The sequence below is a fragment of the Vigna umbellata genome, chromosome 5, assembly GCF_029865625.1.
Source record: "Vigna umbellata cultivar VRB3 chromosome 5, Vumbellata_1.0, whole genome shotgun sequence".
NCBI lineage: Eukaryota > Viridiplantae > Streptophyta > Magnoliopsida > Fabales > Fabaceae > Vigna > Vigna umbellata.
Window position 1 is genome coordinate 9286043 of NC_142169.1, and position 24496 is coordinate 9310538.

The window sequence follows — 24496 nt, forward strand, 5'->3', positions numbered from 1 at the left end:
GTTACGTAGTTCTAGCTTGAAAGACTGTTTGTTGTTTGGAAAAGCAGATGTTTTTAATTTTTGGAGATTTTATATTTTTAATATTTTCGAGAAAAAGAAGGTAACGAGTACTAGGCCGATGCGAACGGTCGCACGAGTACTCATACCTTTAAAATGATATTTAAATACTTTTAATTATTTTTGAAAAGAGAGATAACGATATTAAGCACTAGGACGATGCGAACGATCACACGAGCACTCATACTGTTATCTGCTTATTTAGGAAGACTTGAGAGCATTGATTGCTAGGCTGATGCGGACGATCGCACGTGCACTCATACCCTCGTTTAATATTACGTAAATAAGAGACAAAAGTATTGAACACTAGGACGATGCGAACGATCACACGAGTGTTCAACCTTTAAACGTATTTTTGAAATTTTATTTAAGAAAAGAAGAAAAAGGCTTTTAGCACAAGGACAACGCGAGCGGTCACACGTGTACTTAACCTTCAAAACGTATTTTTTATGCAAATTTACTTAAGGAAGAAGAAAAAGGTTTTTAGCACAAGGACGACGCGAGCGGTCACACGTGTGCTTAAACCTTTAAAACATATTTTTGTAAATTTATTTAAGGAAGAAGAAGAGGTTTTTAGCACAAGGACGACGCGAGCGGTCACACGTGTGCTTAAACCTTTAAAACGTATTTTTGAAATTTTATTTAAGAAAAGAAGAAGAGGTTTTTAGCACAAGGACGACGCGAGCGGTCACACGTGTGCTTAAACCTTTAAAACGTATTTTTGAAATTTTATTTAAGAAAAGAAGAAGAGGTTTTTAGCACAAGGACGACGCGAGCGGTCACACGTGTGCTTAAACCTTTAAAACGTATTTTTGAAATTTTATTTAAGAAAAGAAGAAAAGGTTTTTAGCACAAGGATGACGCGAGCGGTCACACGTGCGCTTTAAACCTTTAAAACTTTTCTTGTAAATTCAATTTATTTAAACTATCAATATTGTATTATTAAATATATATTTTAGGATAAGTGAATGTCTAAAATAAATAAATAGAACAAAATAAAATAAGACAATAAAGAAAAATAAATAAACAAAAGAAATTGGAGAGACTGAACGGACGTTGGGGACAATATTAAGGATAGCGAGCGTTCGTTGGGGAGAGGACGAACGTCCGTTGGGGAGAGTTTGACGAACGTACGTTGAGTACAGGAAGGTAGATGACGAGCGTTCATTGGGGAGATGTGGCTGGATGACGAACGAATGACGAGCGTTCGTTTGGGACGAACGTTCGTTGGGAAAATGAGGTTGGATGACGAACGCTCGTTATGGACGAGCGTTCGTTGGGAAGATGTGGCTGGATGACGAACGCTCGTTATGGACGAGCGTTCGTTGGGAAGATGTGGCTGGATGACGAACGAATGACGAGCGCTCGTTTGGGACGAGCGTTCGTTGGGAAAATGAGGTTGGATGACGAACGCTCGTTATGGACGAGCGTTCGTTGGGAAGATGTGGGATGATGACGAACGCTCGTTATGGACGAGCATTCGTTGGGGAGATGTGGCTGGATGACGAACGAATGACGAGCGCTCGTTTGGGACGAGCGTTCGTTGGGAAAATGAGGTTGGATGACGAACGCTCGTTATGGACGAGCGTTGGTTGGGAAGATGTGGCTGGATGACGAACGCTCGTTATGGACGAGCGTTCGTTGGGAAGATGTGGCTGGATGACGAACGCTCGTTATGGACGAGCATTCGTTGGGGAGATGTGGCTGGATGACGAACGCTCGTTATGGACGAGCGTTCGTTGGGAAGATGTGGGAAGTGGAGACCGAATGACGAGCGCTCGTTTGGGACGAGCGTTCGTTGGGAAGATGAGGCTGGATGACGAACGTTCGTTATGGACGAGCGTTCGTTGGGAAGATGTGGTTGGATGACGAACGCTTGTTATGGACGAGCGTTCGTTGGGAAAATGAGGTTGGATGACGAACGCTCGAAAAAGGCCAAAGGTTCCTGGACGTACGCTCAATTTTGGGCCTGGCCCAAATGAATGGTTCCTAACCTAGAATTTCCTAGGGGTTCTACCTTCCCACTCTCATTCACTCCTTCACGCCGGCTTGTGCCCTCTCCAGAGATCCAAGATCTCCTACTCAGCACCACGACTCACTGCCATCTCCGTCAGGGCCGGCCACCGTTGCTTCAACCAGAACACGTCTTGGGCTCGCCGGCGACGACTCGCGCTCCCATAACCACCGCCAGCCATGACACCACCGTCTCCATTCTTTCTCCTTTCAAAAAAAAAAAAACAGTGATTCTCAGGGAGGGTCTTCCTCCGCGTTACACACCGACGCTACACTCCGTTCGCGGCCACCGCTGCCTCCGATGCCACACCGCCGTGCCCTATAGCTGGACCAGAGACATCATCGGCGGCAAACGCTAATGCTGGAAATGCCTTCGCTGCTCACAGGTATCCTCACGGGTCTCCCTTGTACGCCTGGGATAGAAACGCCGCCACCGGCACCCCCCTTTGCTCGACCCTAACTCCCGCCGGCGGAACTCCCAACCACCGTTGCCGGCGTGGCAGATGATTGTTCTACCAATTTCTCTTATCTCTGTGTTTAGGTTTTCTCATTTGGTGATTTGAATCTGTTTTGGTGTTGTTTGTTGCCAGAGCAATGAAGACAGATTTTGATTTTTTTTAGTTAATGGTGTAGTCAGTGAAGATAGGTGGTGACCGTGAGGTGTTAGTACTGGCCGTGGGTATTAATATGTCTCGTGGCAGTGGGTGAATATGGATGAAAGGAGTTGGAGGTTCAGTGTCAAGAAAGGATGAAGATGGATGCTTAGAGGAAGAGGATAAACGAATGCTATAAGATTCTAAAATGGGGAATGTGGCAGACTCACCATAGCATAAGCAAAATGGCATAAACATAAAAGGCAGTTATACTGTAAACATACATGATCACACAGGGGAGCAAGATGCTTACCTCTCGGAGCTCTAAGGCTGCTGCTTGCTGCGAGAATCCGGTGACTTCCTCTCTTCCTCCTCTGGCCTTTGTCTTTCTTTTCCGGTGCCAATGGTGGATATGCTTCTGTGACTGGATGATCGCTCCCGCTGAACGTCCCTCGTGTGCCCCCCTTTTCCTCTTTTTTCCTCTCTGATCCCAACCTCCCCTCCTCAAATCTTGGCCAATATTCCCCTGTAACCACCTTGTCCCCCCCTTCCAGACACGTCCCTCGCATACCCCTTTCCCACGTTTTTTCTCTTTTTTTATTTCCCTTTTTTTTTTAATTTTTATTTTATTTTTTAATTGTTTTCAGTTTTAATTTTATTTTTCAATTTTTTAATTATTTTGATTAATTAACTCTATTAAAACAAATTGAAGATAAGAAAAATAGAAATTGAATTAAAAACAAAAAATCTAAATACATAAAAATAGAATAAAACAAAAAGGTAAAATAATAAAAAGGAAAATAATAAATAACCAATAAAAATAGAATTTTTTACAACCCGGACAAAATTGAGTGTTGACAGTTGGCTTCTTTGTTTGGGATTTTTTTTTCCTTAAATGTCAGTGCTTGCTTAAGTCGACAATTTTTGGGAAGTAAAGTGGAACCGTGACACAACCTTTGAAAATTGTTAAAACTCTAAGAAGAAAATTATTAAAACAAACATGACAATTAAGTGGGGCGCAACGAAGACATATAAAAATTGGAACCCACAAACTACATCAACACTTACTATTTGAAGGAAAAAACATCATAACATACACCGGAATTAAGTGGGTATCATTGTTAAAATAAGTGGGTAGTTGTGTTGTAATTTTTGAACAACTTTTCCTTAACATGTTGATGTGAGAACCTTCAAAGATTTGAAATATGGTACCCACTTATTTGAAATACCCACTTAAGTTGTCTAGGAGGTACATGACTTCTTCATATGAAGTCGTTAGGGACCTGCAGGACTTTCCTAATTTCTTAACTTTTTAAAAATCTGTTTATTCTCGTAATATAGGAGGCGAATTTGCCTATTTTCATAAAAAGGAAAAAAAAAACTCTTTTCACCCTTAAAGACCTTGGTCCTATGCACTTCTTCCTTAGCATCGAGGTTCATTGGATGCAACATGGTGCCCTCCATCTAAATCAAACCAAATAAATTCAACAACTTCTCGCCAAAGACAACATGACACAAGTTAAACCTTGGCCCATGACTATGATTTCTTCACTCAAGCTCACTATCGACAGCTCCACAACGTATTCTAGTCATACTCTATATAGACAAATAGTTAGCACTCTCCAATACCTCACGTTTACTCGATCGAACATCATTCTCTCCATTAACAAGGTTTGCCAATACATTCACCAATCTTAAACTCGTCATTAACATGTTGTCAAACATATCCTTTTTTTATGTTTCTAGAACTCCAACTCATGGCCTTCGTTTCACTCCCAACCACCACCTTGCTCTTCATGCCTTCACTGACATTAACTAGGGATCTGACCTAGATGATCGCAAGCCCACAACGGGATTTGACATCTACCTTAGCTTCGATCTTATCTTTTGCTCCTCAAAGAAGCACCATGTTTTCTTAAGAAGTAACACCGAACCATAATATAGAAGCATAACTTCTATCACCACTTAGTTCTCCTGGGTTCTCTATTTTAAAAACCTTTCTTTTCCAATTTCCCCTCCTATCATTCACTCAAACAACCTCATCATTGTGCTAATCACTGCCAACCCTATCTTGCACTCTCAGACCAAACACTTTGAGCTTGATTTGCATTACATATGTGACAAAGTCTAAAAGAAATAAATTTTTGTTCATCACATACCAACACATTTCCAAATTACAAATTCACTCATTAAGCCTATCTTTGATTATGCTTTTATCACTTTTCAAGATGAACTTTAAGTCTTTGATGTTGGTCAAATCCCCAAAGTTTAAGGACCTTGTTAATAGATATAAATTTCTATTATATCTTTTGTACATGCATGGCACATGCATGAGTTCTATTTATAACCTTGGTAAACCTTTTGTAAATATATAATAATAATACATCATCTCTTTCCTTCATACTCTTTGTTACCACTTTTTCTAACAGGGTTAGACCATGTCAAAGGTTGAGTTGGTTGGCCTAAGACGAGGTTGAGCCCAATCGACCCAAATCAAGGTAAGTTAGTTCCGATCAAGGTTAAACTGAGTTGACCTTAGCTGAAGGGTAAAGTGGATTCATCTTAGGCCTAGAGTTGAGTTGAGATGACTCAAGCTGAAAAGTTGAGTCAACACATGCTAAAGATCTAGTTGATTCAAGTCGAAGAGTCGAGTTTATCCAAGCCAAAGGTCATGTCAATCTAACTCGAGTTGAAGGCTCAACTAGACGACTAAAGTCGAAGGTCAAACCTAGATGATTTGGGCAGCAGGTCAAGATGAGTTGGCCTAGGTAAAAGGTTGAGACGAATCAACCAAAGTTCAAGGTCAAGTCAAGTCAACATAGGCTAAAGGGTAAAGTCAAGTCAGCCTGGCCAAGGGTCAGGAGTTAAACATAGTCAATGCAGGGATATGTCGAGTTCAGCCAATTCAAAGGTCAAGTTGAGTTGGTCTAGGCCAAAGGCTAGAGTTAAGTTAGTTTGGTTTGTAGGTAACGCCGAGTTATCCCAAGCCAAGGGTCGAGTCGAGTTGGCCTGAGCTTAAGAGTTGAGTTGGTCTGAGCTTAATAGTCGAGTTGGTATGGGTCAAAAAGTAGAGTCAAGTAGGCCTAAGTTGAAGATTTGAGTTGTCTCGATTCAAGATGAAGGTCGAAACGAGTTGGCTTAAGCTGAAGGATAAAGTCATGTCAGCTTAGACCTAGAGTTGAGCCTAATCGATTCAAACCGAAGACGAGCTGAGATGGTCTAGGTCCAAGTCTAGTCAAGTTTGTCAAAACCATGTCCAATAGATCTAATAATCAATTTTATTTTGTCAATATAACTAAATTTAATCATATTGACAAAATAAATTCAATCTAGATTTAATTCAATTTAAATTAGATTGAAAAAATCAAATCTAATTGATATAGTTAAAATGGATCAAGATTATATATCCAAACTACTTTTTTTTGGATCAAAATTGGATTTTGAAAAATCCAATCTATCATCATCCTTACTCTTTCTTCTCTCAAAAATTGTAAATATTACGATAAAGGGAGTGTAATTTGAGGCAATGGTTGTATCACAGGAAGCGTTATTCAACAAGAGGGGTATTTTTTGAAGTAAAGGATGGAATTAGTAACCATGGTGGTGCATAATCATGAACGTAGAAAGAAAAAAGCTATTTTAAATGGGTTTGTGGTGGTCTCTAAAGGTGAAATTTGGAATAATTGGATTCTATGATGATGAATTCAAGAAAGTGTTTTTTTTTCTGAAGGGGAAGTGCTATTTACACTCTATTGTATATAATTATTTGAGTTAAATATGTTTTTATTTTCCAAAACTTTGATGCAAAATTGGAATTTGTCTTTGTTCCAAACTTTGATACATTTTTATCATTAAAATTTTAAAATGAATGGATATAGTTCTTTTAATATAATTATGCTAATTTTTTTAGATTTATTAAAACGGTGTTCCAGACTAACATTTGAGTTAAAACTTGTCAAAACGATATTAACAACTCAAACACCACTTTAAAATGTGTTTCACATGTTAAATTTTTTTAAAGCAGTTAGGTTATGAAGACGGTATCCATTTTATTTTTAAAGTTTAAATATATAAATATATCAAAAATTTTAAAAAGAAACTAATTCCAATTTTACATCAAGTTTAATGATTAAAAATATATTTAACTTTAATTTTATTATATGATTTGTATGGTTTGTATATAGTTTAATTGTAGGGAAAATATATATATTTAACCATAAAACATTAGGAGATACGAAATTTAATTGAAGGAAAATTATATGTTTTGTATTATATTAATTATTTTTTCTACTTTAGACAAAGTAATTTTAAAAATGAAATGTGTTTGTTCTTTCTACTAATTAGATCACTTAATAGACAATTCATATTTAAATAATATCAATAAATAACGCAAATTAAAAAAGAAATTATAGAAACAAAAATTAGAACAAAGTTTACTGGCAAGAAAGACCAAATGTAAAAATTATCTCGAAAATTAAAAGTAAGGGGAAAATATCGTATTAGTTCTACTGAACCTCTCTTATACATCACATAAGAGAGACATGTAAAAAGTTAACATATATGCTAATAAATAGTTTTTTATTTTTTATTAAAGACTATATAAAATCGACAATATGAACAAAATAATTATTGAAAAAGAGTTACAAAGAGACTATGTTTTTAGAGAGTTGCTCCCTCCACCACTACCAACCGCTCCCTACACATCCCCATACCTTATTTGCCCTTCTATAAAACGGATGTCAACATCCGTTTCACCTTCAACGGATGTTGACATCCGTAACATCCATTTACATATTTTATATTTTAGTTTATTATTTTTATTTAAAAACAAACTTCAACGGATGTGGTCACATCGATGTGCCACATCCGTTTAATAGATTTTTAAAAAGTTTTTTATTTATTATTTAAATAATAATATATAAATTAAAATAATTATTATTATTTTATTAAATAAAATAAAATAAATTTATAAATAATTAAATAATAATTTTTAAAAAATTAAATAATATTTATATATTAATTTAAAATATAAAAAATTAAAAAACTAAAAACTAAAAAACAAAAAAAGGCAATGGCACATCCGTTTTAATATATTTATAACAAATTTTTTAATTATTATTTAAATAATAATACATAAATTAAAAATAATAATAATTATTTTATTAAATAAAATAAAACTAATTTATAAATAATTAAGTAATAATTTTAAAATAATTAAATTATATTTATATATTAATTTAAAACAAAAAAAATAAAAAAACTAAACTAGAAAACAAAAAAACAACGGATGTCGCCACATCCGTTAACGGATGTGGCACATCTGTTTTAATATATTTATAGTAAATTTTTTAATTATTATTTAAATAATAATACATAAATTAAAATTAATAATAATTATTTTATTAAATAAAATAAAATTAATTTATAAATAATTAAGTAATAATTTTAAAATAGTTAAATAATATTTATATATTAATTTAAAACAAAAAAAATAAAAAAACTAAAAACTAAAAAACAAAAAAAGGCAACGGATGTCGCCACATCCGTTAACGGATGTAGCACGTCCGTGGAAGAATTTTGTCTTCAACGGATATTAACATCCGTTGAAGAAAAGGGGTGGGGTGTAGGATATTTTAAAATATAAAGGATAGTTTTGAAATTTTAAAAAAATGTGGTGGTGGAGGGAGCAAAGTGGGGTGGTGTAGGGAGTAAGCCCCATGTTTTTATTACTTCAACGTTTAGGCCTTGTTCAGTTGAATGGATTTAAATGAGAGTAAATGAGGGGATTTGAAGATAAATTTTTTTGTTGTTTATTGAATTTGGAGGTAAATGAGAGTGGATTTGGAAGCAAATTTTTTTAATCTGTCATGTCAATCAAATCTTACACTAATTCTCACAAATTTTACTTCCAAATTCATTCTCACTTACCTCCAAATTTACTCAAATAAACAACAAAAAAATTTATTTTCAAATCTCTCCAAATTCATTCAAGACCCTTGAAATCTTCACTAAGGGATGACATGAAAAGTCAGGTCACCTTCCACATTGATTACGAATATGATACAACAATCTCATAATTTGTAGGTACATTTTCTTTTAAATCCAGTATTTTCTTGCAAAATTTATTTTTATTCCCTAAACATTTGCTATTTTTAATTGTTTAACAAATAGAAGCCGAAAAAGTAATTTTTAGAAGTGGTCATAAAATGAAACCTTGTCTACCAAACCCACCTAAAGGAACAACACCAACCTATGGGTATTGCTTCATGTACCTATCTTTATTTCTTCTTGCACCCTCTTTAAATCACCAACACAATCATTTCTGCATCTCAACGTCAAAACACAGCCAGCAATGGAGCTCCTCCATGAAACTCCATTTCACATCTCTTTCGTAGACAACTTTCAAAAAAAACTAAAGGACAACACAGAAATTAAATAAAATGATAGGGTTCGGGATTGGGTGCGGAAAGAAAATGATATGGTGTAGGAAGCAGAAGCCCCAACCTATGTTGAAAAACCAACATGCCTCAAGTGACATACATAGGCTTTTACTTCCCGCACCCCTATAATTTTAGTCCATAACTATTTTACTTTTTATAAATATTTGTAGATTACTTATTTTGAAAATTTTCCTGAATAAGTTAGTTGGAATTTTCAGAAGAGGATTTCAAAATATAATCTCTCAAACAGAACTTCTAAAATAAAATTTTTGGAACATAATTTTTACAAGTTTTCCAAAATGTATGAAATGCATTATTGAACGAGCTTTATATGAAAAAACTTTCCAAAACATATATTATACCTTCTACAATAATTTTTGGAATGAGTTTTTTAGAACAAACTTTCTAAAACAGATAAAATACATTTTCGAATGAGCTTTCTATGTAGTAAAGTCATATTTTGTTTACTCTTTCAATAGTGGTTATCACAGCTGGGATCTCTTTCATTCAAGGCAATCATGCATAATTTAAAATAAAAAAATTAATAGCAGCATTACTTTAGTCACAGTTGGTTCATATGGATAATGATTATATATTCTAAATTTCAAAACAATATTCACCAAGACCTTAAGTGCTTCTCTATAATTACTTTTGCTTCACCTTTTTTAAACTTTAGTGCAATATTGCTGTAGTTGTCATGAATAGGAAAAATGACTTGTCTTTATAATATATAAAATAACTTTTTCTTTTTCAAAGTTTGTGCTGAAGGGACAATGTTCACGAAAGGAGTGAATGTTTGACTATTGGTTCAAAACGATCGTTCTGAGTGGACATTTTTCAAAGATGTCATTTCTATGTTATATTTTGAAAGTATGAATACCCATTTATTGTGATGCAAATGGATTTCTAATACATTCACTCTAAAATGTTGAAAATTATAAGTGAAGGAAATTTCACGTGGATAAGTAATAAATAATAAGAAATAAATTTATTCAAACAGATTATAACAATATAGCCTATTTCTTTTGTGAACGGTAACTTGCAGGAGTATTTTTAGGATTATGTAAAATTTAAAAGTAAAAAAATAATTAAAAGTGATTATCAAATAAACAATAAAACGACATAGTTCAAGAAACAAAATATTTATATAATTTTCAGAATCAAATATTTAAATTAAAGATATTTCGGCTCTATATTTTTACTTATATAACTTTTTAAAAATTAAAATTTAAACTTTATATAATAAACTCTTAATTCCTTATTTAATGTAAGAACATGGAAATAGAGTAATAGAGTAGATAAGTGGATTAAAATAATGAGACGAGCTTTTTAGTTTTAAAATAATCGTATAATATAGATATAACTTACTAAAGCTCAGTTCATTATCTAAATCACTTCATCTCTCTAAAACCTCCGTTCTCTACTCGTTCTTTGTCTTCTTTCTAGAATTCCTTCTCACTGAGCTGTCATATTGACGATTAGGAGATGCCCAGACATCCATGGCGTTGAAGGCTTCGTAATTGACCGATCAATTTCTCGATTCCAGCGGGTAAGTTGTTCTTCTATTTCTCTTCGCTGTTTTCAAACCTAGACCTGACAATCTCTACTATTGCATGTGTTTTGGGTGTTCTTGGTCACCAATTGGTGATTTGTAGGGTCCTGTTGAGTTCCTTGCGGTACAAGGTATTGTAGAGGTAATCCGGCGAGCTGGGCTGTGAATCTCTAAGGGAAGGGGAGTTAGATTTCTAATTTAATTATGATTGGATATGTGTGTGTATTGTTTTCTCCATATAGTTGTTGTTTGAGCTAAAATGTGGTAATAGTGTAAGTTAAATCCTTTAGGTTTGGAATGATTAATGTGAATCTAATAAATGTGGTTTGTGAGCTGATTGGGATGAATTGTGCATCTGTAATTTGATACATTGTGAACTGGTATTATGTGATAGTAGATGCTGGATAGAAAGTTAAGGAATTGGAAGTGTTTTAGGGTATTCTAGAGGAAGTGAGATGGTGAAATTGGGAATTAGAGGTCAATGGCCCTTTTGGTCTGTTTAGACATTATAGGTAAGTCATTTGTGACTTGTATGAGTCTTCTAAATGGTCAGAAACATGTGCAAAGTGATAAATTTTGATTTGGGTCCTTAAGTGGTGAAATTTAGTGTTTTAGAGTAGAAATTCATTCATGATCTCTTTGGATTGGTGGTAGGAATGTTTAGAATCACTTAGACAAGTCTAATTAGGTGTATAATACAATCTAGGAGCGTTAGAAGTTGAGGAAAATAGTTAGAATAGGTATTTGGTGCTTGAGTTGCATAAATCTGCAGAATTTCATTCTGCAGATTATGCAGACTCGTTGTGCGAGTAGTTTCGCATAACGAGTCGCTATGATAGGGTGCTCTCTGCCAAGGGCATTCGCACAACGAGTTGGTGCGCTGTGCGGATGACGTGAGAGGTTGATCTCTATTTGTTTATTCGAATAGCGAATTTGGGCATTGTGCGAATGGTTGGAGTGGGTTGCTCTCTGTCCAGTGATTCGCATGGATAATCAAGGCGCTATGCGCCTACTAGTGGTTTGGGGTTAATTCCAATTTTATTCAAATAGTGAAAAGGACAACATAGCGAGTGGTTTGGGAGGGTTGGTCTCTATTTGGGGTTCTCGCATAGCGACCTGGGTCCGCTATGCGAGAGATTGAGATCTGGTAGCTCTGCGAGTTAATTCGCATAGCAAGACAAATCGCTATGCGAGTGACTCCTGGTCTCGCCTTGCGAATTGGGTACGCAGAGCGAATGATGGTAAGCAGATTTCTCTCTTTTGCTATTTTATGGGATAGAATTCTATTAAATGTTAATATATCTGGTGAAGTGTGTTTAGGGTGTATAGTAGTATATAAATATGTATGATTATGATTGAAATTACAAGTAAAAGTATGTGATTCAAGGGGATGATTGTAATATCAGTATAGAATCTCTTGGTGAGATTCCAGGTTGTTTAGAGTAATTGCAGGGAGCTCAGTCTTGGGGGTTTTCCTAAAACTCCAATGGTCTTTCATTCTCAAGTAGAGAGGATTGAACCATGTGGTGAGGAGTAGTAGAAGATCTTAGTCTTGAGGGCTTCCAGTATGCCTCAAGGCCTAGAACAGATTAACCTCGTGAGAGTGGCAGGGTGAAACCCTTTGGCAATGGCTTTGCAAAGCAGTAGAGGCCACCACGAGTGCATAACCCGCCATAGCTCGACAATTATTCTAAGTCCGGACGAGTCAAGTTTAGAAGTTAGCATGTTAGGATATTTGACCAGTATGATGTGCTTGATTGAACTCTACATGTCTTATGTTATTATAATTATATGATCTTTGTTTACCTAGCTCACCCTTACTCTTGTGTTTGTATGTAGTACGTGTGATGTTTTCCTTTTGCAATGATAATTCATTTGGATGTGAGTAGAGGTGGATGAGGTTCCTTGGGTATTGAAGGGCGATGACGCTGCTGCCTAGTTTTAGATTTGATCTTTTAGTTGCCTGTAATCTTTTTGGAATACTCTATTGTAGATAAAATTTTAAATTTTATAGCCATTTTGGATGACTGTAAGATTAATTTCTTATCTACAAGTGTTTAACTGTTTTATTATATTATGATGTTGACTACTATTTATATAGTTTTTACTATATATTTTGAGTTATATATTTTGGATTGTTACATTTAAAATTAAAATTAAGTACTTAAATCTATAATATAAAGTTAGTTAATGTTTTACGATATTTTCAACTTTCTTTCCTTCTGAAATTCCTTTGGGAGAATTGTGGGAGAAGTGGTCGTTGATCTGACATTACCAGAATTAAATTACGTTGCTAATGAAATCAGTCTACCAAAAGGGTTTAACAAATATAAAACCTCTATTCCTGTCTGTTCAAATACGGAGTTTATATAAATAAAAATAGTATTTTAATATTAATTTCGTAAATATATACTTTTTAATATTAACAAATTATATAATTAATTTTATTGAATTTAAGTAAACAAAGTTTGTGAAACTAAATTAGACTAGTATTTTATTTTATATTTGCTAAAAGCTCTTCTTTTAATAGAAATATTATCAGTGTTTTTCCTTGAAACAATAATGACATAGGAATAATTGAAACATGAGGAAGACTTTTGTTGCTGCGCCACCTCAATTATTTTTGTACGAGTTTGATTATTATAGGAATGGTTTTAATGAGTTTGGAGGCAGTTGTAAAATTACTTTGGAGGGGTTTTTCTATATGCTTCTAGAACGATCTTGGAGGAGTTTTTTTTTCTTCTTTTCTAAAAGAGAAGGATGAAAGAATATTATAAATATGCCCATGAAAAGAGATTGGAAGAAAATGAGGTAGAAATATAATAAATAAAAAAATCATAAGTATACATTGATAAATATTCTTTATTTTCTATATTCAGAAGTGGATTAATTTTATGTTTAATTAAATTTTAAATAACTTATAAATTTAAATATTTTTAATTAATTTTTATTAAAAACATTTATTTTATTAAATATTTAAAATATATTTTGTTTTCATTTAAGTATTGTTTTGTTTGATTCTGTAGTTAATTTCGACTGTGTCACATCTTTCCTTTTTGATTTAGTAAGTTGAAGAAAATTAAGAAAAGAATGAACAACTTGATTTGATTTGTGAAAGTCAAGTCACAGTATTAAGTACAAAAATACGCCATATTTAACTGAAAATATTAGAAATTTAATTTAAATTTCTTTTTATCAAAATGTTTCTCGAGGTAAAGTGTGTGTGTGTGTATATATATATATATATATATATATATATATATATATATATATATATATATATATATATATATATTTATATTTATTGTGAAGACCTAAAAAGGGTATTTTAGAAGTGACACTGAGTTAAAAATGATGAGACTCTATTATTTTAATATTAAAAGATTTTAATATAAAAGAAATTGTTATAATCGAGTTTCATTATTTTAAAACGTATCACTTCTCTAGAAACCACTTTTCTAGAGTTCTTTATCTTCTCTCTAAGTGTTCTTCCTCTTAAGTCATTTGTTTGACAATCAGGAGATGTTTTTATGATCACGGCGTCAAGGTTTACAAATCTAGCCGATCAATTTCAAGAATAGAGCAAGTAAGTTTTTACTCATTTTTCTCATTCTGTTTCCAAATCTGTTTTAGAATAATCTAGTACTGTTGCATGTGTTATCATACTTCCTCTAGTCATTCTTGGTTCACCTAGGGTTCTAAGGACACTGTCCGTTTCCAATTTGGTATCTCGTAGGTTCGTTTAAAGATTCCTTGCGTTTCAAGCAATCGACATAACATTTCTTTGAGTTGGACAGTTTATTGCAAAGTAAAGGAAGCTAATTTGTTTTTTTATATGTAATAAGAGGTTTAAAATCATTGATGAGTTATATGGTTATATGATAATATAAATGTTATAAATTGAGTAAATATTGATTAGTGTGTGTTATGATGAATGGTTGAGATTTTTGAATGTATGAATTGTTGTGTGATTTATTGTATGATGAAATGAATATGTTGTTGATGAAAAAACTATATGAATAATGATGATTGTGAAAATATGAGATTGAAGTACTAATTTGGTCTTAAAGTGATGAGTGTTGGTATGTTGATTCTTGAAATAATGAGTAGAATGTGGAAGTTGTAGTTTGGTAAATGTTATGGGGTAATTGTGACTGTTTAATATACTTAGATGAGGAAACTTATGATGTTAAGTTGAGAGGAAGAATCTGAGTGTAATTACTACTTGTTTGAAGTGAAATTAAGGGGTTTTGATAGGTAAGTTTGTGAGTAAAGAGTGGGTTGAGTAATATAGAAGTTTGGGGACTGTGTTAGAGCCATTTAGGACTTGTGAGAGTTGTCAAACTAGAAAAATTTGGCATATTATGCAGTAGAGGGTTGTGAGGGTGTTTTTGCTTAGTTTTAGTCTAAATAAGGGGGTTTTAGGTAGTGAATTTCTAAGGGAGCGGGTTTGGGTTGAATTAGAGAGTTTAAGGTCTGTTGTTGAGTCATTTAAGACTTGTTCATACTTTTGGTTTGCAGAGTTTTGGGTTAGAAAGTGTAGATTTGAGTTTGGGTACTTTTGGAGTTGCATATGGGTTTAATGCACCTAGTTTGGGTCCAATGATGAAAGAGGAACCTTGTTTTAGTTATGAACATGTTTTCACATCACTTCTAGTGTGTAAGAAATCTTTTTTATCATTAAAACAAGTCTCAAGTGCATCAAAGTCCATGAAAACAATGTGTTGTCAACTGATATGGCATTGAGGGGCAGTTTTTGGCACCGCTTGCCTCTATTCCAGGGGCGCCAGCATTGAGCACCACCATTCTAGTGGCTCTGGCGCTAAGCAGTAGATTCTGGGCGTTGAGCGCTACCGCAACAATATTGGTTTCTTTTTTAGGTTTTGAAAATATCAAATTCGGGGTTCCAGGTATTAGTTTTGGACGTTCTTTAGGTCGTTTTTGGGGTTTTAGACCCTTCTAAAGTTGTTGGTGAGGGTTTCAAAGTTGTTTTCCTTGTCTAAGTGTGAGTTTAAATGGATTTTTTATTGTTTAGTGGTTCTTTTTGGATTGTTCTTGTGTAATAATATATATGGAATAATTTCAGTTGATTTTTGCACTAGTAAAAAAAGGACCTTTTAACACGTTATATATGCTTCGATTTCGTAAAAACCGAAGCATATAAAATGCAGTGGCATATATGTAATTATTGAAACAGTGTATTCTTCGGTTCATATAAGAATCGATGCCTATAGGGTGTATCGCCTCGGTTACATGGTCATCCGAGACATAAATTTTTTTAAAAAGATTTCTGGCTCGGTTTTGTGAATAATCGAGTCATAAAACTCTCCAAATACTAATACACTCTGCAAAATGTCATAAAAAGGCATATTGCCTCGGTTGTACTCAGAACCGAGGTAGTAGGCTTGTCATCCTCCCTCTCTAAATGTATTGTTCAACAGAAAAGGGTTCCCAAAACGCCCAAAGCGCGTTCAAAGGGCTGAAGAATCCATAGAGAGCTGAAGAATGGTGTTAAAGAATCTAAAGAAAAGGGATTGTTCAACATATGATAGGCTTCCCAAAGCGCGTCCAAAGGGCAAGGTCTGTTAGCATCCAATCGAACCTAGGGTTTACCTTTGCCACTCCAATGGAGGAGACTAACAGGGCCAGGGTTGAGATCTCTGCAGAGCCCACAGAAGTTATCACCACCGAGACTGTGCTGGTTCCACCTATGATCGACGGAAGCGATGTTGCCAGCAAAGACAACCAAGAAGGGAGGGAGAGAACCCAAATCGTAGATTCCATCCTCTTCTGCAGCTTCATCCCTTCCTCGATTTTGGTGGTGTAATCCCTCTCTCGCCATCGCTCCAAATCGATGACCATCACCCCGTGTTGAAGTAGTAGGGTTTCCAATCGGTGAAGGTGAGCGAGAACCAGAACGTCGGAGTGAAATACGCGGTGAAGTTGGTGTTGCAGTATTCGAGGGCAGTGAGGACCGCCTTGTCCCCCAACAGGGTATCTGCCAGCTTGGCAATGTCGTTGAGGTAAGGGAAGGAGTTGGATATGGCGGCGCATAGGAGGGACGCGCTAGAGGAGCAAACGAAGTGGAAGCAAACGCGTTGGAGTGAAGCAACTTCTCGGTAACAGCTTCTCGATAACAACTTCCATCCCCAATTTTATTACTTTCTGCATTGTTTACAAAATGTATATTACCCATTTGCAAGATTTTTTTGCTGTTTTATGCTTGATTTTGAAGAGAATTTAGTGTGTAAAATGTAACTGAGGTTATCTGATTATGCAGATATGTATGTAGAGAGTCGTGTGGAGAAGCCACCGCCTATGTATGTGCCTAGGTTCTCTTAGTATTTTAATATGGTCTCGTTTGAAACTAAAGATTGAAGGGTTTTTCTTCTGATGGTAAGTTGTGAATGAATCATTTGAAAAGAACAAGGAGGAGGTTGAAGGTGAGAAGAGTGTGATAACACGGTCCTTGCTGTTGGATTTCTCGGACAAATCGGAGGTGGTTTTGGAATGCTCTTTTGGGGTCACTTATCAGGAAGTGATACATAGAAGTGGAGGATCAACTGAGGATGATGGTGCTTGTGTTTGGTCGATGCAAGTGAATGTTGCAAGCACACAGGATGAAGATGACGTGGAGGAAGAAAGTGAGGAGGAGGAAGAAGGAAATTATTACGAGGATGCTGAAGAGGATGAAGAGTGTTACGACAATGAAGATGGTGATGGAGGGTGTTTACTTGATGAACTGTGTGCTGGGTTGAACAACATCAGTGCGAATGAAAGATTGTGGGAAGCACACAAGGTTTGTTTACGACAGTGAGGATGAGCTGCTGGAGAAAGTGGTGGAATCTTGTGGTTCTTCTGGGGTTTCCGAGTATAGTTATGAAACATCATGTGATAAGTAATTCCAAGCACAAATCTTTGGTCAGGTTCGATGAGAATTGAATTTTAGTACTGTTGCTTTACCCTTGGATATTTTAATATAGCAATGACAAAGAATACGGTAAACATCGGTAACAAGTGGACCACCAGAATGTGTGCTTTTGTTGTTTGTCAATTGATTTTTCAACAAAGAAAAAGTTTATGGGTTCAATTCAAATTGTTCGTTATTCGTGTGCCCTTTAAAGGCAACTAGTTAATTGTTATCATTATATGCCATATGAAAGGCAAACCTACATCACATTATTAATTTCACTCTACAGTCTCGATTCACCAGCAACCAGGGTCAAAAGTCTGATGAAAAAAAAAGGTAAAAAAAAGGAATACCCTCTATTGCCTCGGTTGCATTTGAACCGAGGAAAAAGAAGACACCTTTTTGTCTCGGTTCAGAACCGAGGTAAAAAGTGGTAAACTTTTTGCCTCGCCTGTATATACCTCGGTTGCAGAACCGGTGCAGATAGGCGAAAATAACCGCTGTCGTTTCCCTTTACTGCACTAGTGTTGTTTATGGTCCTTTGAAGTACAATCAATGGTATATATGTTTGTATGCAATGTATATAAAAATATATGGTTTATATGAGAATGAAAGTGGTGTGAAATGTAATATGAGAATGAAAAAAGTGTGTTAGGAGAAGAATCTCAAGGAAAGATTCTATTTTCTACCAAGTTGTAAGAGAATGCTTGGTAGAGAAACTACGGTACCCAAGTATCCTCATTCTACCAACCATTTAACTCATGTAGAGTTAAATGGGGTGGCGGAGAGAATGGCAGGAGGTCTTCACCCAAGCCCTCTGGGTTTTTGGAGTAGAAAATTTACCTCATGGTGAGTAGATCGAGTTACCCTTGTTTATAACTTTGCATAGTATAAATACTACCATGAGTGCATGCCTGCAGTAGTCTATATCAGCATTATATCCGGATAAGTGAGTATTGTGGTATTGTGGTTTTATGCATTGCTTGTTCTTGAATGTTGTTAATTGTTAAACTAAATTATTATCTGAGACTTTATTTGTACACTAGCTTACCCTTGCCTTTATATTTTTCGTTTTTGTGTATGTTTTCTCTTTTGCAATGATCATCTTAATGGTGTGAGCTTAGGAATGATTCTTTTTCAGTCTTTTCAGCGTCAAATTAACAAATTGGCATAAATCATAAATAGAGTTTTGTTCTCCAAAGTATAAACTCTCCTTCATTGGAAATTTGAAATTCTTGATAAGTTATTATCTATGTAATGTTTTATTTTAATAATTTTATACTACTGAAAATATGTGTGTATATATATATATATATATTTATTGTTTATTCTGCATGTTTCCTTTTCTTTATTCTCTTTTCTGTCGCCAATCATTTGAAAAGATTTATCTTTTTGTCCCTAGATGATTTTACTCCACTTCTGTTTATTTGTATTCCAACTTTTACGCAAGGAAATCCTGAAATTACAATTTCACTGTTTGTTAATATATTATGCATCGAGCACGTACCTTAGATTAAAAAAAAGAAAAAGGAATTACAGTTTCCCTTTTTGTTACTTATTTCTCGTTTGTAATAAAGGATATCATAGCAGAGATAGAAAACGTGGAATGTTTGTAATCCATGCAAAACACAATCTATAAATTGGAATTTTTGTATGGGTATGTGTGACAGATGGTAAATTTCCATAGAAAAGAATCAGATTAAATTAAGTATTGTTTTCATCAACTTCAAGGTACAAATATAAAGATCAAATTAAGTATTTTTTATATGTTTATTAAGTAGTTAGACAAGTTATTGAGATAAAAATTGTATATCAAGATGGAGATTATAAAGTGAGAAAAAGTTAATTTATACATTTTAGTTTAAGAGGATGATGAAGAAGACGTGGTAAGTTAAAATTGTTTAAAGTGCCTGTCTTTGTCCAAGCTACACCAAATAATTTTTTTTACACTACTTTATAAAAATCGAATGTTATCGTATAATTATTTCTCTCTCTATTTTTGTTTTTTCTTGAAGTTGAAGTTTAAGGATTTCTTATTTTTTTCTTAACCATCATTATTTAGAAATTTTCTTTTTCTCAAACTATTAGCCATTTGAAACTTTTTCTGAGAGAGGAAACTAACACAGTAAAAAGGAATACACCAACCGAATAAACATAAGATCAAATCACATTGCCCAGGAATCGTGATCTCCTAACACCCTCCAAAAAGAGAAAACCATTTTAGGCAAAGACATATCTCACCAACCAAAAGAAATGGCGTGCTGTGTTAGCAACTTCAATTGAAAAAGAAAAACTTCAAGATATTTTTCCCATTCATCTTCTGTTATTTTACGAATTTCATTACTTCAATTGTTCTTTGTTTTTCACATATTTAACATTATCCTTTTTCAATTCTCACCTTTTGTATCATCCTAATAACAAAACAATACCCACAATTGCACATTAAAACTTAGTGAATAAATGCTAATCAAAATGGTATATGATTTGCACAGCTATGTTAAGAAATGAAGAACAAAATGGAGTACCAACAAGGGACATCAAAAGAACAGTGAGTCACAGATTTTACCATTTCATTTCATCATATCCATAATCTTTCTATAATGAGACTTGCATATGGGAACTAAAAACACACGAAATTTCTCAAGTGAGAAAAGATTAGTAAAGAAAGTATATCTCTGCTCAGAATCACCTTGTTTCTCCTCTGTGGAGAAGGGAATGAGGTGAATTAGCAAAAGAGAGAAAACTATCCATGTCTCTGTTTCCAAAATTAGAGCCTGAACTCATCTTGTCAAAGGAAGAAGATGCAAGTGAGTGCAAGAACTCATCAAACCCCTCCTGCTGACTTATATCTCCTGGTTTTTTCAAGTCCTCCGGCACTTCAACTTCCCCATCTAAATGCCTCATCACTTGCCTCATGCTAGGCCTAGCAGCAGGCACATCATTTGAGCACAACAACCCCAATTTCAACACCACCAACACCTCTTTCTCATCAAAATTTCCATTTAGTTTTGGGTCCACCACATCGAGTATTCTCCCTTGTTTGTACTTGTCCCACACCCAATCCACCAAAACCAACTCTTCTGGCAATGCCTTAGGCTCAATTGGCCTGCGCCCACAAGCCACCTCAAGCAGAAGTGCCCCAAATGCAAAAACATCAGAGCTTGTAGTTGCCTTTCCTGTTCTAGGCAACTCAGGAGCCAGATAGCCTAATGTTCCCACCACTCTTGTGGTGCTTGGGTTAGCCCCATGTTCATACAATCTTGCCAACCCAAAATCACCTAGTCTTCCATTAAGCTCAAAATCCAGCAGAACATTGCTGGCCTTCACATCTCTGTGTATCACCACCTGCTCATACCCCTCATGTAGATACAGAAGAGCTGAAGCAACATCCTTTATGATCTTGAACCTGTGTTCCCAACTTAGGACCATCTTTGGATCATCAAACAAGTACTTGTCCAAGCTCCCATTGGCCATGAAATCATACACAAGCAGGAGGTCGCCACGGCGGCGGCACCATCCCAGTAATTGAACCAAATTCCGGTGGCGAAGCCGGCCTATGCTGGCAATTTCCGACACGAATTCCCTCAGTCCCTGCTTAGATTCGTGAGAAACTCGCTTGACGGCTACTTGGATCTTGGAGTTTGGCAATGTTCCTTTGTAAACTCTGCCAAAACCACCCTGCCCAAGGAGTTCTTTATCCTTGAAGCCTCTGGTGGCCTTCTTGAGCTCTTGGTAGGAGTACCTATGTGGCCCGATTTCAAGCTCCCATGCTTCAATCACATCGGCGTTCCTCATTTTTCTGTAAAAGTAAATGCCAATGGCGATGGCTAATAACACAATAACAGCAACTGAGACTGAAACCCCAACTATCAAAGATGTCTGCTTTTTCTTTGGCTGTGGAAGCATCGGGAGAGAAGAGAGATCAAGGGGTGGTGCTGGTCCATTGATTTTGAAGCTCCAACCCAAGATGTAATGGGAGCTGGCAAGCAAACCCGTTGATGCAGAGAACCCAACATACATAGTGTCATGAAAAACGGGTGCGAGATCCACATTAAAGGACAAGATTGGAGTGTTGGGTTTGGATGAATTTGGGGAAAGTACAACACTGATAACACTTAATTCAGAATCATAATCAACCCAAGCCAGAATCGGTTTCCCACCTTTGAGATTGAGACCCACCACACTAACATTAGCAGATTTATTGGACTGCATGCTATTGATGTCTATTCCAACATGGTTATCATTAATATCCCCAAACTCAAAGTCTTGCACAGTGTCAAACTCAACAGCAAAGATATGGTTGGAGATGTTGCCATTATCACTGGAATTAAGAAGGCCAAGGTACTGGCTAGGTAGAGCCTTGAGATCCTTGGAAGTTGCTATTGTGAAAGCCAAGCCATGGCCACCTAGCTTGGGGTACTCAGGAACAATAGCCAGAGCAAACGAGGAAGAAAAGGAAACAACTTTACCGGTGGTGGAGTTCTTCATCTGAAAAGGAGATGGGTAAAAGGCATGACCCATTAACCTGCTGGTTTCATTAGTCAATTTGAGTATTCCATTTTTCTCTATCTCAGCCACCCCATTCAATGTCAGGTTGCTAGCACCCACATCCTTGAATCCAGCATAGAGAAGCTGCTCAACCTGGGATGAAACTGGGATCAGAAGAAACACCAAAAGAGACAACAATTTCAAAAGGGTGGTCATGATGAACAAGATAATATACAAAAGATCAGAGAGACAAGAAGGGAGTGTGAGATGACAAAGTTAGTGGAAGTATAGAGAAAAATGAGATAAGAAAAAAGCATAACAGGTTGTTTATTGAATAGAAAAGTTGGTGAAATAGATCTTGGAGGAGGAAATAGGGTGGCAAAAGAGTAAAGAGGGAATGGTATGAGAGAAGATGAAGAAGCAGTTATAAAGGATAGAGTAAAAGTGGAAGCTTTAGGGGTTGGGGATTGCAAGGGTTCAAAAGTCTCCCCTTGCAATAAATGTACAAAAACAGCACATGAAGCATCATGAGCCAAGACAGGGAACATCCATCCCTCTTTTACACCCCTAACCCAAAAACAAAGTTGAAACATGAGAGTGACTAGGCTTTGCAATTGGGAAAGATTATGAACCAACCCACCTACACCAAATTTTTGTGGTTAGAGAGATATGGGAAAATGTGAAAATCTGATAGAAAAAATAAATTAGTTTTATGCTAAAAAAATTAAAAATTGGGTTTCTCAATCAAGCCGATTTAGTAGAAAATCTGGAAGGAAGACTCGGAAAAAATACAAAAAGAGTGGGGAAATTGGGCATCAATGCCTTTGGCTGCTTCGTATAATTTTATCTTCTGGATTTCGTACTGTCATTTTCAAATGGGAAGGACCCAAAGATTCTCTAAAGAATGTTCACTGGATAATTCATTTATTTTTCATTTACTCTATTTCCTGTCATCTTTCATGGTAACAATAGTATTACTGCATGCTCTAGATATTGAGATGAAAAAGAAACAAATGAAAGATTCTATTTTTTGTTTACGAGAAACCTCTAATTATATTTTATTTCCTGTCCTTTTCTTTTTCACTTTACTGGGCAAATTTATAAGTGTGTACTTTTTTTATATAATTGTGTAGTTGCATAGTCATAAATTGATGAGAAATTATAAATTTATTACTTTTATTTTAGTACAGTTATATATTAAGATAAAAAGTCAAATATCTATGAATATTACGAAGTTATGAAGCAGTTTGATGTGTTGTGCTATCATTTGTCAATCAATTATTAATTTAATGGAGAAGAAACAGGTGTTTCATGGTTATACGCCCACATGTGAAATGAATATGATTGTTTATGTTTAATCAATTGTTTCATAGGTTTTAAGCAAAATTATCTTATGCACAAAAAAGTTTTAGCAGTTTTGACGAAAAAAACAATATAAAAACTAGAGGGTAAAAAGAGTTAACCTAACTTAATCCGTCTTTATTTTGTTGATATTTGGCTTGAGGTGATTGGAAATATTAACTCAATCTAAAGTGCTTTTAACCTATAGGATTAAGCTAAATCTAGTTTAAGATTGAACTGAAAATGTGAACCCAAATCCGCCAACATAAAACTAGATGACTTTATAAATTGGCTCACTACATAAATAGATATAAATAATATAAATCACTTAAGAATATTCTTCTACTCAATAATCTATAATAATTTACAAAACATCATCGTATATAAACAAAATATTTAACTAAACCATCCTTCAAAATAGAATATCTATATATAAAATCAAAGGACCATCCCATCTCCCACCCTTATATAAATTGAAATACACAAATTAATTAATTAAATCACAAAATTCAACCCAACTTATTTTAAACATTTTTAAAATCAATATCGAGAACCTATTTATCTGTATTTGCTTCTTGACTATTGAAGATTCTTCTCCAATCAATGTAGATGCCATACGTCAAATCTTATGATGGTAATCCAAAAGAAGATAAAAGAAAAAGATATATGTTAAATCTTATCGTGTTAATCTAAACCAAGATTAAGAAAACAAGTTATGACCTAGTTTCGACTATCGTGATGGAAAGGGTAAAGAACATTGGGTACACCAAATTGAAACTAGAAAACTAGATGTTTTTGCTGTTGGGACGAGAAAAATTTCTGCTCCTTCTGTTTGGGAATGTTTCATCTCTGTCGATCGGTTCTTCTTGTTGTTTCTGTCTTACCGTCTGGATCTTCCTTTCTTACTGTCAAAATAGGGGTGACCTACAGAAAACACTTCGACGCTCAAGTCAGAATTTATCTACAAGTCTAGTAAAATCAGAAAATCAGAGAGCTTACATTCTCAATCAATTGTTATTTATAGGGTTTCAAGAAATATTACCCATTAATTTATCTCTTAATGACGATCAATGTCCACCTTAACTGTTAGACAATGACCGTT

At 35.0% G+C, this 24496-nt stretch overlaps 1 protein-coding gene and 2 pseudogenes across 1 annotated transcript; 1 reads left to right on the top strand and 2 right to left on the bottom strand.

Moving 5' to 3' along the window:
* Positions 1 to 16089: 16089 nt before the first annotated feature.
* Positions 16090 to 16851, bottom strand: LOC124846549 (putative galacturonosyltransferase-like 1 pseudogene; annotated as a pseudogene).
* A 78-nt stretch (positions 16852 to 16929) lies between these two features.
* LOC148197648 (uncharacterized) lies at positions 16930 to 17557 on the top strand (annotated as a pseudogene).
* Positions 17558 to 20102: 2545 nt separating this feature from the next.
* LOC124846553 (L-type lectin-domain containing receptor kinase S.4-like) lies at positions 20103 to 22673 on the bottom strand. Its single transcript, XM_088091435.1, has 2 exons — positions 22374 to 22673; positions 20103 to 22206 (listed from the first exon to the last, which is right to left on the bottom strand). The coding sequence occupies exons 1-2, from the start codon at positions 22644 to 22646 to the stop codon at positions 20251 to 20253; spliced, it is 2229 nt and encodes a 742-aa protein (XP_087947561.1). The 5' UTR covers positions 22647 to 22673; the 3' UTR covers positions 20103 to 20250.
* Positions 22674 to 24496: the final 1823 nt, after the last annotated feature.

Excerpts from the sequence above, each read along its gene's own strand:
- LOC124846553 (XM_088091435.1), bottom strand. The coding sequence starts at position 22,646 with ATGTTTCAACTTTGTTTTTGGGTTAGGGGTGTAAAAGAGGGATGGATG. Across the intron at positions 22,207-22,373 it reads TTCTATTCAATAAACAACCT|GTTGAGCAGCTTCTCTATGC; the intron begins GTTATGCTTTTT and ends GTTTCATCCCAG.